This window comes from Triticum urartu, chromosome 5A, assembly GCF_056163025.1.
Source record: "Triticum urartu cultivar PI428250 chromosome 5A, HENAU_Tu73, whole genome shotgun sequence".
Classification (NCBI taxonomy): Eukaryota; Viridiplantae; Streptophyta; class Magnoliopsida; order Poales; family Poaceae; genus Triticum; species Triticum urartu.
The window spans coordinates 684,051,021-684,068,697 of NC_141877.1; the positions used below are offsets into that span (position 1 = coordinate 684,051,021).

The 17,677-nt window shown below is 45.2% G+C and overlaps 1 protein-coding gene across 1 annotated transcript in view; it reads right to left on the minus strand.

Moving 5' to 3' along the window:
* The window catches only part of LOC125507684 (uncharacterized), a 28,243-nt gene extending 25,633 nt beyond the window's left edge, over positions 1-2,610 (minus strand). Inside the window, exons 1-2 of the mRNA XM_087524932.1 lie at positions 2,485-2,610; positions 1,104-1,178 (exon numbers count right to left, since the gene is read on the minus strand). Coding sequence (XP_087381058.1) covers positions 1,104-1,178; positions 2,485-2,610 — 201 coding nt within the window. The remainder of the gene's footprint in view (positions 1-1,103; positions 1,179-2,484) is intronic.
* Positions 2,611-17,677: the final 15,067 nt, after the last annotated feature.

Consider the following 17,677-nt stretch of genomic DNA (forward strand, 5'->3'; position numbering starts at 1 on the left):
TAGACTCAAGACCTGTATTATAGGTGTGCTAATGCCTAAAGTGCCAGAACAAATCATGCTCCTATGCATATAACAACACAGACATGCATAAACTCGTCACAAATTTCTGATGAAAAGGGTCGGGGCGTCACGAGGCCACATGATTTTTCATAGGAAATACTTCTGGTCATGTGTCATCTAAAAGTATATACATGCAAGGACCTTTTCTCTCTTGATATTGGAAACATCTACCTGCCTGGAAACATGCTAGAAGCATGATGCAGACCAGAGGCAAAGTATTTTTTTTCGAATTAAGAAGCTACAGAGAGAGCAGTGAGCAGTGATCCTCGCCTAGTTAGTGCATGCGCGCGCGCACACACACACATCAAGCCAATACACCATACACACAGCAGCAGCATGCAAGCCACAAATACAAGTGTGGCGCAGCGCACGGGAAAGCCAGAGACACAACCAATAGAGCGAGGAGCAGACAGCCACGCTTGCTGTTGAGCCGTTCATACTAAAATGGATCAAAGAGTAGGACATTTCTATTCTCAAACCTTCATTGTAGGGAGTAATTATCAAACAGAGAAACAAAAGGAAAGAAAAGCAAGAAGTTACCTTCCTCCATCCATTTTTTTATTTTCTTTCACGCATATACATCAGACCAACACACAAGCACTATAAGTATTTAAACCATAATTCCCAATTCAAAAACACAGTAATATTATAGCACCACATACTACTCTTCGTAAAGTAAAACCGGGCATGCGAAGTCATGACTGACGTATGCAGCTTAGGGAGGATTCGATTGTGCTATTAGCTAGTCAGCACGTACATTATAGAGCTTGTTCATGCTAAGAACATCTACTATTATATTCTTATAACCACACTTCATGTTTCTATTTTCTAAACTAAAATTAGTGATCTAACTACAGTGAAAAACAAACACATATATAGCTGACAGAATTACCTCGCGAAGCTATTATCAAGGCAGTAGCAAAATATTATGCTATCCTAATCATATTACCAAATTACAATTGACCGATTCTTGTCTAGGTTTTAAATTTGAAAAGGGAGAACAACTCACCATGCTCACCGCTTTTAGTCATGTTTACTATCACCAGTCCCCTCCCCGCCACCCGAATCCTCATTGATCCCTGCAAATCTTTGAAAGCATCCAAATAACCAATATGTATCTACAAAATAGAAAAATCAAATTAATAAAAAATATCTAATTGATGGAAGGAACTTCATTTTGGCATCCATGGTCAAAACATCAACATAAAATTCAAATATTTAGACCTGACGATAAGTGAGACAGGATGTCGTAAAAAGCAGAGTCTTTCTCAATCATTTATGTGGGACAAACTACATAGTTGATATGCTTAATAATAAGTTAACAAATATGACTCCCAAACACTAAAGGTTTGGTTTCACCATAACAAATTAAGCTTTGCCATGTATAGTCTAGCCGTCGATACCTAGCATCTCATTGTACAATGGAACTCTCTTTCCCTAGGCAAATAGCAATAGTGTAGCAGTAGCACTTCTTTCTCATGTACTCATGTTGCACAGAACAAATATTAGATACTAAAAGATCATATTATACATGAAGCCAAATAAGCATTTTTGCATAAACCAAAAGGATAAACTCACCCTGGGGTAGACTGCAATCTTCTGATAACAACATCAACCTTGTATAATCTATTCAAACAGATTCGTCGGTCAAAATATGCCAAATAGCGTCCACCGTGTCGCTTTATTAAGGGTACTGTTTGATGTCGAGCTGCAAAGAAAAAACACGTGTTACTACATTTAAATCTGTGCTGCTAAACAAAACACGTAAGTGGCAAGAATTATGAAAATATAACACCCGTTGCCTTGGATTCCAAAAAACTAAAAATGTAGTCGCCGGTATGGACTCTTCTATATGCACACATTACATTTCCTATATGAAGTAAGAGATGAACCACTAACCTAGCAAGCAGTCAAGCGATCCTGATGGTAGTGGTCTCTTGCCATCGAGGCCAATGCGCTTGACTTGGTGTTGCTTTCTACTGCCTTCACGCCGCAAGGCTTTCTAACGCTTGTCGTCCTCTCCCTCGAATGCAATGAACATCAGATACATACATCATAGAGAAAATTTAAGAAACTGAACATATGACATTTCATTCATCAATTCTTAAATAAAAAATAAAAGTTTAGTTTTTCTCATTGGCTCATTGCCTTCTCTTCAATCCTTGCTGCTCACAAAGAGTATTCGTCTCCCCACTGCTAGGGAAAAGCTTATAGGCAGACACTTACTAGTAGCGCGGGTTTATACCCCTCGCTACTGCTACTTACTAGCAGCGTGGGTTTTTACCCCTCGCTACTACTAAGCGGTCTCTACCGTGCCCCCCTCCCCCCGGGGAGAAGCCATAGTAGTAGCGAGGGTATAAACCCGCGCTACTACTAAGTTGATAGTAGTAGTGCGGGCTATAAACCCATGCTACTACTAAGTACTGCGTTTTTTAACAGCCTTGAAATCCTCATCTCCTCGTCCAAATCACTCTCTCCCTTGTAACTCTCCTTCTCTCTATCCATAGGCTCTCCGATGGCGCTCCTGCCGATGTGCGTCTCCTCCTCCATGACGCCTAACGAGGCCGCCGCCTCGCACCGCTGCCATCCGGAGCTCGCCGGTCTTCCCCCTCGCCTCCCGCCACCACACAGGAGCACCTCACCACCAACGACTAGCCCCGGTGCTCCCTCCATCTCCTTCCTCTCTCCCTTCTTTCTATCTTTCCGACTTTCCCTCTGCCCTCTGTTTTCACTCGCCCTCCCATGTCCATCCCCATGCAGGTCATCGCCATGGACGAACAAGATCTCTCTGCCTTGGCCGTGAAGTGGAGCCCCACACCGTCGCCTTGCTCCGCCCTGGATCCGGTCCCTCTCCAGCAACTGCCACCGTATCTGGTCTGCCGCTGCCCGTCGGCACCATTGGAGACCCCTACTGTTGCTAGATCGAATCATTGCTGCCATTGACATCATGCACGGGATTGATAATTTATTTTGTTTTTGAAACTAATAGTAGTAGCGCGGATGGCACCCACGCTACTACTAACACACACATAGTAGTAGTGCGGGTGGCACCCGTGCTACTACTAACAGTTAGCTATAGCGAGCTAGTAGTAGCGCGGGCACCCGCGCTACTACTAGCTATTTAACCCACGCTGCTAGTAGGCTTTTTCCTAGTAGTGCCCTCCAATGCAATGAACAACAAGTGCATACACCATAGAGAGAATGTTAGCAACTGAACATATGACATGTCCTTCATCAATTCTTAAAAAAAAAGAAATTGAAGCTCTTCTCATTGTCTCATTGCCTTCTCTTCAATCCTTGCTCTCACAAAGTGTTTTTTGATTCACAAATAACCAAATTAGGAGGCAACCAAGAACATATAGTAGCACATAGTAGCATCACAGGTAGAGTCAGGCCAAGCAGCAGCCAAGCCTGGTAGCAGCAGAACCAACAGCAAACACATCTACCAGCACAAAACTGAAAGGAGGGAAGGAGGAAGTAGCTCACCCTGCCTGAAGAGAAAAGAACGACCCAAGGAGGAGGGGGCTCGGATGACGGGTGGCTTGGTCGGCTTCTCGAGTGGACGGACGATGGCACGAGACCTGACCTTCTCTGGGGCCCATGCTCCTTCTGCCAAGGACGACGACGACGACACCATGAACCATCGTGCCTGCGCTTGTTGGGAGGAGATGAGGAGAGCTGGCCGCCAAGCCACCACACTGCCTCTTCAACGACAACCTCCTCCTTGCTAACCCTACATCCATAAGAATAAAAAAAAGTAGGAAGCCATGAATTAAGATATGAGCTCAGGTTACCATGCGAAGAAGAGTAAACGGTGAAGAAGATTTCACCTGCGATGGGCTATGCGAGCCATCCTCGACCTCTCCTCCTCTGCAGGCAGCTACCAGGTGGGGTCTCGATCAGGCGGGTTACTCTATAGCTCTGCTACCCTCACTGCAGCAACCGCTCCTGCTTTCCTGACTAAGATCTGAGCCCGATCCAGGATCACTGCGCACGACGCCGGATGCCGGCGACCTACGCCTGATCCGACTGGAAGGAACATAGTGGAGTCCCCGCTGCTGCACCTGGAGCGCCGTGGAAGAGGGCCGGGAGAGAAGGCGGCGGTGCGAGAGGAGCAGTGGAGGCGGGACATGGCGGAGTGGTGTGGGGCTTGAGGAGGAAGAGGATTGGTCCTGGTGCGCTAGGTTTTCGGGAGGGGATTGGTCCTCGAGCTCCACGCCGCTCCTCTAGTCCAGCCCGTCTACTCAACACACTGAAACGTGGGCTCAAATGGTAACCGGGACCACCGACACAACAGGGTAGAGTTCAGCCAAGTAGAGCAGCGGGAATCCACCTCATCATGTCGGCCTCAACCAATCAAGAATAGCCCACCCTCACCCAATCGTTCACGTGCCTCCACAGAAAACACACCCTCTGCTCGCTAGCCCCCTCAGCCTCACGACCCCACCCGTCATCCTCTCTTGAAATAGCTATGAACATGAAAAATAGTGGACGGTTGACCAGGCGCCAGCAGCCAAAAACACTGTAGTTAATCAATCTGGTGGTCAAAACGCAGCGCGCGCTCAATGCCCACAGAATGGCGGGTAGTCTAGTGGCATTTATAGTAGAGACAAGAGTACATTGGCCTTTTTCTTACTAACTAGAGTACTTTGTGATGACAGTTCACTTTTATTTTTCAAGGGATATTCCTCAAGATCATTTTTATCTGACTTACATATCTCAATTCTTGTTCGTGCAGGAATTGGGGGCATGCGGTGCGTTTGTACAGGTATCCGTCTGATCCAATCCTCCTCATATACGTGTCCTCATCCTGTGCGCCCATTTTTTTAATGCAGGGGATAAAAAACAGCACCAAAACCGCCGCCGCCCTTCCTGCTTTCGCCTGCTGCCACCGCCACGCTCCCGCCCTTCTCCTTCCGCGCTACTATGATCATTATTTACTGTTGTGCACTACAAATCATGCCCTTAGCGGCCCGGTGCAACACATTATTTTACATCTAGGTTATGATGCAGTTGCACTTCGGCTCTAAATAATTTAGAGTATCATGTTCCCAGATTCTCATGCATATCAAATCCTTATTTTGATTTTGCAGGCTACTACATCTACCGAGTTAAACGTGCGTCCCGTGAACAGCCCCTTGACTCTGCGGTAAATCCATGTGCAGTCATGGAACCTGAGGAGTACAATTACATCTGGCAAACTGAATACAAGATCAGTGTATTTAGTGAAACGAATCAATACATTGCACGCTATTCCAATTAATAAATTTCACATGCTTTCAGAGAACATGATCTACCATTACCTATTTCCTAAATCTTATAAGTGGTTGTTTGGGTTGTATGTTTCAGCATTGAAACGGAATGCTCACAAGCTGAAAGGTGTTTTTTGTGATCTATTGCCCGTTCTGGGATACTTTATTACTCCCTACGTAAAGAAATATAAGAGCATTTAGATCACTAAAAGTAGTGATCTAAACGCTCTTATATTTCTCTACAGAGGGAGTAGCATACAAATCTTCCATGCCATCATTTCAAATCAAGTGGTCAAGTTGTTTAGTTTCTGAAAAATCATGGCTGGAACCGAGCTTATTTGTGCTCCCAGTCAATAGCTTCCACTAATAGTTTGCTTGTAGGAGCTCCTGTCTCTGATTGTTTCTAGCAGTGAGGTATCCCTTTCCACTTGCCCCTTTTGTGCTATGGTTGTTAGCTCTTACCTATTGTCGTAATTGAAAGAAACTTTATATGTATGTCTAGATTTCTTTCTATGCCTATTGTCTAATAAGAAATATATTAATGTAATCAGAAGTATGGATATGAAGTGTATTGCATTGTTGTCATAGAATGGAGTTCTGTTTTAATTAAATCTACCTCCATACAAATTGTTGTCTTTTCACTTTTCAGTCATATGGGCACCATATTATCTTTGCCATATCAACTACAACTATTTTCCACTTTGCAAATTTGCACTGCTGTTGGGTTTTGGCCAAAATAGCAACAGGGAGAAACGTGGACTGATAGATGAGGCAATTTCAAATTCCTTTTGGCCATAGTGTCGGTGCTGTTAGGAAATAAGACACGATGGGCGTGTGTGTGCGCGCGCGGTGAGCGTGTTAGGTGCCAGTCCGTGGCCACGCCGAGCCCGTGGCGTGCGTGCGTGTGAGTGTCTGACCATTGTCTGGCCATCATCTGGAGGTCTGAGAGACTTGGCTAAAATAAGATTTCTAGCAGATGCTTCTATTGACCATAGGTTTGATTTTACCGCCCTGTCTGAAACAGGCTGGGGTAATTTTTCCCACAATTCCTAAATACGCTATTGGGAGGTGTCGAGTTTGATTGGCACTGCCTACCCTCGAGAGGAAGATCAGGCGGGATTTTACTTGGGGTTAGATGCGAGACTTTGGAAGTCCGTAGTGTTATTATGGGAAATTTCGCCGTCAAGTTCCGGGTCAGATGGAAGACCGATGGGTTCAACTGGGCTTTGGTGGCGGTATATGGGGCCGCACAGCCAGAACTCGAACCAGATTTTTTGGCAGATTTGGTTCGTATTTGCGGGTCTGAGCAGCTTCCAATCTTAGTTGGGGTGACTTCAATATTATTAGACAGAGAGACGAAAAGACCAATGATAATTTTAACGACAGGTGGTCGTTCATGTTTAATACCATTATTCAAAGCTTGGATCTGAGAGAGATAGAGCTTTCTGGTAGAAAATACACATGGGCTAATACCTTGCCAACCCCTACGTTTGAGAAGTTTGATCGTGTCCTCGCGAGTGTTGACTGGGAACAGAAGTTTCCTCTAGTAACAGTCCAGGAGTTATCACGCTGAATCTCGGACCACACCCCTTTACTGGTTGACTCTAGTGAGGCAACACATGTAGGGAATAAAAATACCTTCTCTTTCAAATTAGCGTGGTTCGAAAGAGAAGGTTTCTTCGACCTAATTGAAGGAAATATGCCCTAGAGGCAATAATAAAGTTATTATTTATTTCCTTATAATCATGATAAATGTTTATTATTCATGCTAGAATTGTATTAACCGGAAACATAATACATGTGTGAATACATAGACAAACAAAGTGTCACTAGTATGCCTCTACTTGACTAGCTCGTTAATCAAAGATGGTTATGTTTCCTAACCATGAACAATGAGTTGTTATTTGATTAACGAGGTCATATCATTAGTTGAATGATCTGATTGACATGACCCATTCCATTAGCTTAGCACCCGATCGTTTAGTATGTTGCTATTGCTTTTCTTCATGACTTATACATGTTCCTATAACTATGAGATTATGCAACTCCCGTTTGCCAGAGGAACACTTTGGGTACTACCAAACGTCACAACGTAACTGGGTGATTATAAAGGAGTACTACAGGTGTCTCCAATGGTACATGTTGGGTTGGCGTATTTCGAGATTAGGTTTTGTCACTCCGATTGTCGGAGAGGTATCTCTGGGCCCACTCGGTAATGCACATCACTATAAACCTTGCAAGCATTGCAACTAATGAGTTAGTTGCGGGATGATGTATTACGGAACGAGTAAAGAGACTTGCCGGTAACAAGATTGAACTAGGTATTGAGATACCAACGATCGAATCTCGGGCAAGTAACATACCGATGACAAAGGGAACAACGTATGTTGTTATGCGGTCTGACCGATAAAGATCTTCGTAGAATATGTAGGAGCCAATATGGGCATCCAGGTCCCGCTATTGGTTATTGACCGGAGACATGTCTCGGTCATGTCTACATTGTTCTCGAACCCGTAGGGTCCGCACGCTTAAGGTTACGATGACAGTTATATTATGAGTTTATGCATTTTGATGTACCGAAGGTTGTTCGTAGTCCCGGATGTGATCACGGACATGACGAGGAGTCTCGAAATGGTCGAGACGTAAAGATTGATATATTGGAAGCCTATGTTTGGACATCGGAAGTGTTCCGGGTGAAATCGGGATTTTACCGGAGTACCGGGAGGGTTACCGGAACCCCCCAAGAGCCATATGGGCCTTCATGGGCCTTAGTGGAAAGGAGAAAGGGGCAGCCCAAGGTGGCTGCGCCACTTCTCCCTCCCCTAGTCCTATTAGGACTAGGAGAAGGTGGCCGGCCCCCCTCTCCCTCTTTTCCCCTTTGGGGGAATCCTAGTTGGAATAGGATTGGGGGGGAGTCCTACTCCCGGAAGGAGTAGGACTCCTCCTGCGCCCTCCTCCCTGGCCGGCGCCCCCCTTCCCCCTTGGATCCTTTATATACGGAGGCAGGGGACACCTCTAGACACACAAGTTGATCCTCGTGATCTATTCCTTAGCCGTGTGCGGTGCCCCCTGCCACCATATTCCTCGATAATACTGTAGCGGAGTTTAGGCGAAGCCCTGCTGCTGTAGTTCATCAAGATCGTCACCACGCCGTCGTGCTGACGGAACTCTTTCCCGACACTTTGCTGGATCGGAGTCCGGGGATCGTCATCGAGCTGAACGTGTGCTCGAACTCGGAGGTGCCGTAGTTTCGGTGCTTGATCGGTTGGATCGTGAAGACGTACGACTACTTCCTCTACGTTGTGTGATCGCTTCCGCAGTCGGTCTGCGTTGGTACGTAGACAACACTCTCCCCCTCGTTGCTATGCATCACATGATCTTGCGTGTGCGTAGGAAAATTTTGAAATTACTACGAAACCCAACACTAATAGCCAGGGAGTGGGCTAAAGAGGTAGGAGGGAGGACTTCTATTGAGAGATGGCAGAATAAGATAAGACACTTGAGAATTTTCTTGCGTGGATGGGCTAAGCATCTTAGTGGGATTTATAAGGTTGAAAAGGAAAGACTCCTTACACTTATTCAAGCCTTAGATGTAAAAGCCGAGTCCACAATCCTAGAACCCACGAAACTTCATGCTAAAGTAGATGCGGAGATGAGATTGAAAGAACTCCTGCGAGAAGAGGAATTGAAGTGGGCATTGCGGGCTAAGGTTCGCAAAGTTGTCCAAGGGGACGCCAATACTCAATTCTTTCATATGATAGCTAACGGCAAGCATAGAATGAAAAGAATCTTTCAGCTTGAGCAAGATGAGGGGACGATCTTAGGGCAGGAGAACCTAAAATTATACATTACCAATTACTATAAGAAGCTTTTTGGACCGCCGGAGGATAATTTTGTGTCCCTGGATGAGTCGAGGATTGAGGATGTTCCTCAACTAGCTGCGGATGAGAACGATATTTTGACTGCACCGTTCTCCACTACTAGGAAAACGGCTATAGATGAAATGGACACTAATGGCGCACCACGTGTGTGGTGCGCCATTAGAATATAGCAATGACGCACCACATACAGGTACGCCATTAGTAATATATTACTAATGGCGCACCTGGTGCGCGGTGCGCCATTAGAAGTTTTGAAAAAAAAATTGTTACTAATGGCGCACCGTGGGTGTGGTGCGCCATTACTAGTTGACATAGTAATGGCGCACCACACCCACGGTGCGCCATTAGAAGTTTTGAAAAAAAGTAAAAAGAAATAAAAAAAATTGTTAGTAATGGCGCACCAGTGGACAGTGCGCCATAACTAGTTAAAAAAACTAGTTATGGCGCACTGTCCACTGGTGCGCCATTACTAAGTTTTTTTCAAAAAAAATTCAAATTTTTTTTCAAATTCTTTTATATATTTTTTCAAAACTAGTAATGGCGCACCGTGGGTGTGGTGCCCCATTACTAGTTTAACTACAAATGGCGCACCGCCCCACGGTGCGCCATTACTAGTTTGTCCGGCTTCCACCGAATGCACCCCCCCTTGGACCGCCTTTTCAGTTTTAAGAAAAATAAAAAAATGATAAAAATGTCAAAAAAATAAAACAAATAAGTTTGCCATGTGATATGTGGTCTAGTTGTTGGGAAAATCTACAAATATAAATTTCGACTTTATTTGCAAAATCTCTCTGGAAATTTGTAAAATGGGCATAACTTTTGCATATGAACTCGGATTAAAAAGTTTTATATATGAAAAATCATCTACTCGAAAAGTCACATCCGAATTTAACGGGGAACGTCGTTAAACATTTTCAAAATCCCCAAAAACCTAACACAAAAAAAGTTACGGGGCTTTCAAGATCTAGAGGCAAAAAAATTCAAAAAAAAGGTTTTGAAATTTTTTTAAATTTTTTTTCAAAAAATGATACTCAATATGACCGGGAAGTTTGAAATATTTTTCAAAATTTCATCATAGTCATGAACATGAACAAAGTCCTAGACATCAACAAGGTATAATAGGATTGATATGGTAGATATATCAACAAGTGCCTGTGAAGTGAGCGGTTGCTGGGGTTGGATAGAACTCTGAAGTTAAGCGTGCTTGGGTTGGAGTAGTGTGAGGATGGGTGACCACGGAGTGCGATTTGACCTGAGATTAAGAATATTGACCCGAGACTAAGAAAAAAAACAAAAAAAAATTGAATTTTTTTGAAAAAAATTAAAAAAAATCTGAAAAAATTGAAAAAAATTTGTTACTAATGGCGCACTTCTATGTGGTGCGCCATTCGTATACCAGATACTAATGGCGCACCGTGGGCCATACTAATGGCGCACCAGCGGTGCGCCATTAGAATACCAGATTCTAATGGCGCACCACAGGTGCGCCATTAGAAAAAATTTCTAATAGCGTGATGCTAGTGGCGCACCAGTAGTGCGCCATTAGTAGCGAAAATAGGTGCGCCACTAGCAACCCTTTTTCTAGTAGTGCTCAGAAAAAGAGGTGTTTGAAGCTATTTCTCAGATGAAGAACAATAAAGCTCCGGGGTCGGATGGATTCCCAACGGAGTTTTATAAAAAATGCTGGCACATTATTAAGGGGGATTTGTTGCCGATGTTCCATGAATTATTCTCTGGACAGCTTCAGTTGTTTCATCTGAATTTTGGAACTATTACTTTGCTTCCTAAGAAAACAAAGGCCGTGTGAATTGAGCAGTTCAGGACGATCTGCCTTCTTAATGTAAGTTTCAAGATCTTCACCAAGGTTGGGACAATAGACTCATGCAGATTGCGCACTCTGTGGTGCAGCCGTCCCAAACTGCTTTCATGCCGGACAGAAATATCCTAGAAGGGGTTGTGGTCCTTCATGAAACGCTCCCTGAAATTCATACGAAAAAACTAGACGGGGTTGTTTTCAAAGTAGATATTGAAAAGGCGTATGACAAAGTCAAATGGCCATTTCTTCAACAGGCCTTGCGTATGAAAGGTTTTGATCAAGCCTGGAGAAAATAGGCAGAGTCTTTCACGCAAAAAAGGAGTGTTGGAATTAGAGTAAATGATGACATCGGTCACTATTTCCAAACACATAAAGGCCCGAGACAAGGAGATCCGATGTCACCTATTTTATTCAACATTGTAGTTGACATGTTGACGATTCTAATAGGTAGGGCCAAGGATGCTGGTCAAGTAGGCAGTCTGGTACCTCATCTAGTTGATGGGGGTGTATCTGTCCTACAGTACGCCGATGATACTATCATCTTTATGGAGCATGACTTGGCAAAAGCGAGAAACAAGAAGCTGGTGTTATGCTTATTTGAACAGTTAACCAGATTAAAGATTAATTTCCACAAGAGCGAATTGTTCTGTTTTGAAAGAGCCAATGAGGAACAAGAGGCATATAAGCAATTGTTCGGTGTCATGAAATTGTCACGGCAGATGTCCTCTTGCAAGGACTTAGTCGTGGAGCCATCGCAACTAGGAAGCTTAAAGGGGTTAATCGGGACAAAGGATACGAGAGGTTTATACTAGTTCGGACCCTTACGGTGAAGGTAAGGCCTACGTTTAGTTGGGTTGGTATTGCTTGAGGTTTCGATCACCAGGGAGCGAGATACCCTATGCCCGGTTATCGATTGGTTGTTTTCTTGCCCTAAGCCACCGGCGGGTCGTCCCCTTATATACACGGGTCGACGCCCTGCGTCTTACAGAGTCCCGGCCGGCTCATAGACAGTGTCCGGCTCGGTGACTAGTTACTTCTACCTTATGTTACAAGTAATGCCATCATGGTGGTTTATCACTATGGGCCTTAAGCAGCCTGTGGGCCTTAGACCCTTTATTGAACCGCCATCTTCATGCTTGGTCTTGGGCTTCTTTCTGATGAGTATTCTTTGCGTAACCCGGCCCCTCCTAGGCGGCTTACACAAATAGTTATATCCCCAACATTAGGCCCCAGATTGATTTGAACCGGTTCATGTCAATCTTAAAATACCTTAATAACCAGTCTTTCTGTCTTCTGTCCGTGAAAAGGTCATAACCCGCCATGACGTCATCTTCCGGATCTGTGTCAACCCACCGTGACGTCATCTTCAATTAAATCCTTATTTTATTTCATCATATCTTCAACGGATCTCTGCCTTTACTGACCATCCCGAAAACCGAGGCGTCGGGGTCGCTGAATAATGATACTTGGTCTCCTCGTTTCTCGCGCCATCTCAGTCGACCTTCCCTTATAAATAGGCACGACCTAGGTCTTCCATTCTTCCCTCTTTTAGTCGTCTTCTTCCTATTGGTTCCCCCCGAGCTCCGCCGCCGCCGCCGTTGAACCCCTCATCTTCACCGACTCAGGCTGCTGCATCGACCTGACTCTGAATAGAAATCAACGGCGGTCCTCCGCAGCTGGTCCACATCCATGAGTTCCTCTCCTTCTCTTTCCCAGATCTACATTGGAACTTTGTTGAGTTCGTCGGCGTTCATCGCTGCCCGATGCAAACCCTCACTAATTCTCACCTCCAATGCCCTGTTTAGATCGTAAAAACAACATAGAACTGCGGCGGTAATTGTTTGTGTTTATCCTGCATAAGAACAGATCTCATTTCCCTTGTTTTAGAAGCCCTCTTCGAGTATATGAACTTCTTTGTACTGTTTTAGGTCTAGAAATTTTTTCTTTCCAGAGCACCGTTTGATCCAAAATAATAATTGCAACTTGTGAAACCTGTTTGTTCCACACTTAGCCAAAAATCACATCTATTGAATCTGCCTTAGTCATAGTGGTCCATGTGGCCGGCTTAAGACAACACCAATTGTTAGGCTTGCTTGTTTCCAGCGACTTAAAAAAATTAATTACCTTTGATACCGGCAGCGACTTTAATACCGTTGGAAAGCGCTGACAGCAACTTAAATACCGTTGCATAGTCACCCATATGTCATTAGGCCCCTTCTTAAGCCGCCACCCTGAATAAATCAATAATGCTCTCCTCCGGGTTATGAATTGAGCCGGAAAAATTCTTTTATATTGTTGTAGGCTTCGATTTACGCAATGGCACCTAAGGTTCCCAAGGCTCCTGTGACCTGCAGCTGGGCCCCGTCCGTTGTCACAGAAAGCAAACTGTCTGAATTTGTAAAGTCTGGCCATCGGCCCAAGAAGGATGTTATGTCTTATCGTGCTCCTGACCCGCCTGAGGAGAAACCTCATCCCAAAGAAGGGGAGGTAGTAGTTTTTACGGATCATATGAGCCGGGGATTCGCTCCACCCGGTTCAAAATTCTTTAGAGATGTTTTGCACTTTTTTGACTTAAGACCTCAAGACATCGGACCCAATTCCGTGTCAAATATCTGCAACTTCCAACTCTTATGTGAGGTCTACCTTGGAGAAGAGCCCAACCTACTTTTGTTCAGAGAATTGTTCTATTTAAACTGGCAGAATGAACGTGCCAACGGGCCCAGTCTGGAACTCGGTGGCATATCAATTCAGAGGCGGAGAGACTGCCTGTTCCCTTACGCTGAACTACCGAGTCATCCCAAAGATTGGAACCAGACGTGGTTCTACTGCCAGGACACTTCTCCGGCTGGCAAAAATCCACTGCCCGGCTTTCGTGCCTTGCGCCTTGAATCCACTCACCCGCTGCGGGACAAGTTGACTGCTGTTGAACGTCTGCCACTCACCCCCATTATCAAGAAAATCAAAGCTCTTTTGGGGAACGTCTTAGATGGCATCGACCTGGTCCGAGTCTGGGTTGCTTGGAGAGTGATTCCGTTAAGCCGCTGCCCCGACTTAATGTGTAATTACTCAGGCGAGAAAGATGATCCTCAACGTCATAATCCTGACGACTTACCAGATGACGTGGTGGAGGCTACCACCCAATCCTTGCTGAAAGAGGGCACGGTGACCAGTAATGCTTTCGGCTTACTGCCTTTCTGCAAGAAGAACCCGGCCCCTGTGGTAAGCCATCAGCGTCAATGATTACTCTTTGCTATGTTATACCTTATTTTTGCTTATAACCCTTTACCATTTTTCACAGGCAAATGACAACTTCTGGAAGGTCCAATATGACCATGAGGCGGCCAAACAAGCCAGGGTGGCCAAGAGGGCCGAAAGAAAAACCGCCAAGACTGGGACTTCGAAGAAGAGGAAAACAAGCGCCTCAGAGATGTTCCAACTTGATGACTCTGATGACAACGAAGAAGAGGTAACATTTTAACTTTCCTTACTCTTTACCATCATCTTGCTGACATTACTTCCCTTTCAGGAAGACACAGGAAACATCCAACCCGTCGAGGAGGTAACTATTGTTGGGGAACGTAGTAATTTCAAAATTTTCCTACGCACACGCAAGATCATGGTGATGCATAGCAACGAGAGGGGAGAGTGTGATCTACGTACCCTTGTAGACCGACAGCGGAAACGTTAGCACAACGCAGTTGATGTAGTCATACGTCTTCACGGCCCGACCGATCAAGCACCGAAACTACGGCACCTCCGAGTTTTAGCACACGTTCAGCTCGATGACGATCCCCGGACTCTGATCCATCAAAGTGTTGGGGTAGAGTTCCGTCAGCATGACGACGTGGTGACGATCTTGATGTACTACCGTCGCAGGGCTTCGCCTAAGCACCGCTACAATATTATCGAGGATTATGGTGGAAGGGGGCACCGCACACGGCTAAGAATATGATCATGTGGATCAACTTGTGTGTCTAGGGGTGCCCCCTGCCCCCGTATATAAAGGAGCAAGGGGAGGAGGCCGGCCGGCCCCTATTGGCGCGCCAGGAGGAGTCCTCCTCCTAGTAGGAGTAGGACTCCTACTAGGAGGGGGAAGGAAGTGGGGAGGGAGAAGGAAAGGGGGGCGCCGCCCCCCTCTCCTAGCCCAATTCGGACCAGGGGGAGGAGGTGCGCGGCCCACCCTGGCTGCCCCTCTCTCTCTCCACTAAGGCCCATATGGCCCATTACTTCTCCCGGTAGGGTTCCGGTAACCCTCCGGCTCTTCGGTTTTCTCCGAAATCACCCGGAACACTTCCGGTGTCCGAATATAGCCGTCCAATATATCAATCTTTATGTCTCGACCATTTTGAGACTCCTCGTTATGTCCGTGATCACATCCGGGACTCCGAACTAACTTCTGTACATCAAAACTCATAAACTCATAATATAACTGTCATCGAAACCTTAAGCGTGCGGACCCTACGGGTTCGAGAACAATGTAGACATGACCGAGACACGTCTCCGGTCAATAACCAATAGCGGAACCTGGATGCTCATATTGGCTCCTACATATTCTACGAAGATCTTTATCGGTCAGACTGCATAACAACATACGTTGTTCCCTTTGTCATCGGTATTTTACTTGCCCGAGATTCGATCGTCGGTATCTCAATACCTAGTTCAATCTCGTTACCGGTAAGTCTCTTTACAAGTTTCGTAATACATCATCTCGCAACTAACTCATTAGTTGCAATGCTTGCAAGGCTTATGTGATGTGCATTACCGAGAGGGCCCAGAGATACCTCTCCGACAATCGGAGTGACAAATCCTAATCTCGAAATACGCCAACCCAACATGTACCTTTGGAGACACCTGTAGAGCTCCTTTATAATCACCCAGTTACGTTGTGACGTTTGGTAGCACACAAAGTGTTCCTCCGGCAAACGGGAGTTGCATAATCTCATAGTCATAGGAACATGTATAAGTCATGAAGAAAGCAATAGCAACATACTAAACGATCGGGTGCTAAGCTAATGGAATGGGCCATGTCAATCACATCATTCTTCTAATGATGTGATCCCGTTAATCAAATAACAACTCTTCTGTTCATGGTTAGGAAACATAACCATCTTCGATTAACGAGCTAGTCAAGTAGAGGCATACTAGTGACACTCTGTTTGTCTATGTATTCACACATGTATTATGTTTCCGGTTAATACAATTCTAGCATGAATAATAAACATTTATCATGATATAAGGAAATAAATAATAACTTTATTATTGCCTCTAGGGAATATTTCCTTCAACTATAATCTCCTTCGACTTCGAGCCTTTGTCGCGGCAGAAAACTCGAAGAGTGACCCGGAAAGTAAGATTTTCACATCCTTTGGCTTACCAAGATCCTCAATTTCTTTTGAAATGATAGCAATTTGAGAGCCGGAGGCAGACCCGGACCAGCAAGGATGCAGAGCTCTCCTCCGGCTTGCCTGACACAACCAGGAAGCGTCAGACTGAGGTTATCTCCGACTCACGCCATGTTTTACCTTTGGCGGGTTTAATCCGTCAGCCTCTCAATTCGTCTGACTCCAATTATCAAGATACCTCTCCTTCCTCTGGCGAGTCTATGCAGTCAAACATGCCGGCTTTTAAAACTGCCCCTGGGTAATGTCAATTTGTTTACCTTACGCTTTGTCTGACTCATGTTTTCATACTCATTCTTCTGCTTTGTCCACAACGTGCAAGTGAAGCCCAGGAAGACAACAAAGAAGGATAAGCCGGCCCAAGATCCTGTAGTGACTGAGCCGGAACTGGGCACGGCTGCCCCCGACTCTTCCACACAACAACCGCCGCCTGAGCCGGTTCATGATATTTCAGCACCAACTTCTGACCCACCCGTTGAAGAGACTCTTGATGGTTCTGACAACCCGGAGGCACCTAGCCAGGTCAAGACAACGGATCCAGAAGTGGAAATTCTCAAGACTCAATTCGTTGAGCCGGCCCGGCCCACTGTACTTGCCAAGTGTCCTGCGAAGGAGGAGTTGTTAGAACGTCGTAAGGCCAAGATGGACATCACTGACTATACTCATTTGAGTATTGGAGAGATCGTCTCGGGCTATATCAACCAGGTGCATAGCAGCCGTGACCTGGAAATTGACATGGTGAAGCAAATACAGCAAAAATCTGAGGTATGACTTATGCTGCCTTATTTTCAATCATACTTACAGTACCAGCCCCCAAGTCTATTGCTTATAAGTAAATATGTTGTAGACTTAGAAAAACTGTCTAACACTGCTTGTCCGGTTTAAAAGAAGTCACTTAACCTGGTTGTAGCCTGATACTTTGAACTTGTAATATGCATTAGCCCCCAAGTGCCAAGTATCTTTGCTTGCAAAGTGCTTGGGACTTTAGTTTACATAAGCCGGCGCAATAATTTAGAACTTTTCCGCATACATTAGCCCCCAAGTGTCAAGTATCTTTTCTTGCAAGGTGCTTGGGACTTAATGTTACTTTATCATGATCTTGACTATGACCCGGTATTTGGAGATTGCTGACCTGAAGAGCCGCCAGGCAAGCCAACAACTTGAAATTCAAGAGGCCAACTCCAAGTTTGAATTCAGCGTCTCTGATCAAGAGAAGTTGAAGAAAAACTTTGAGTCAGAGAAGAAAATCTGGGTTGATGAGAAGGCCTT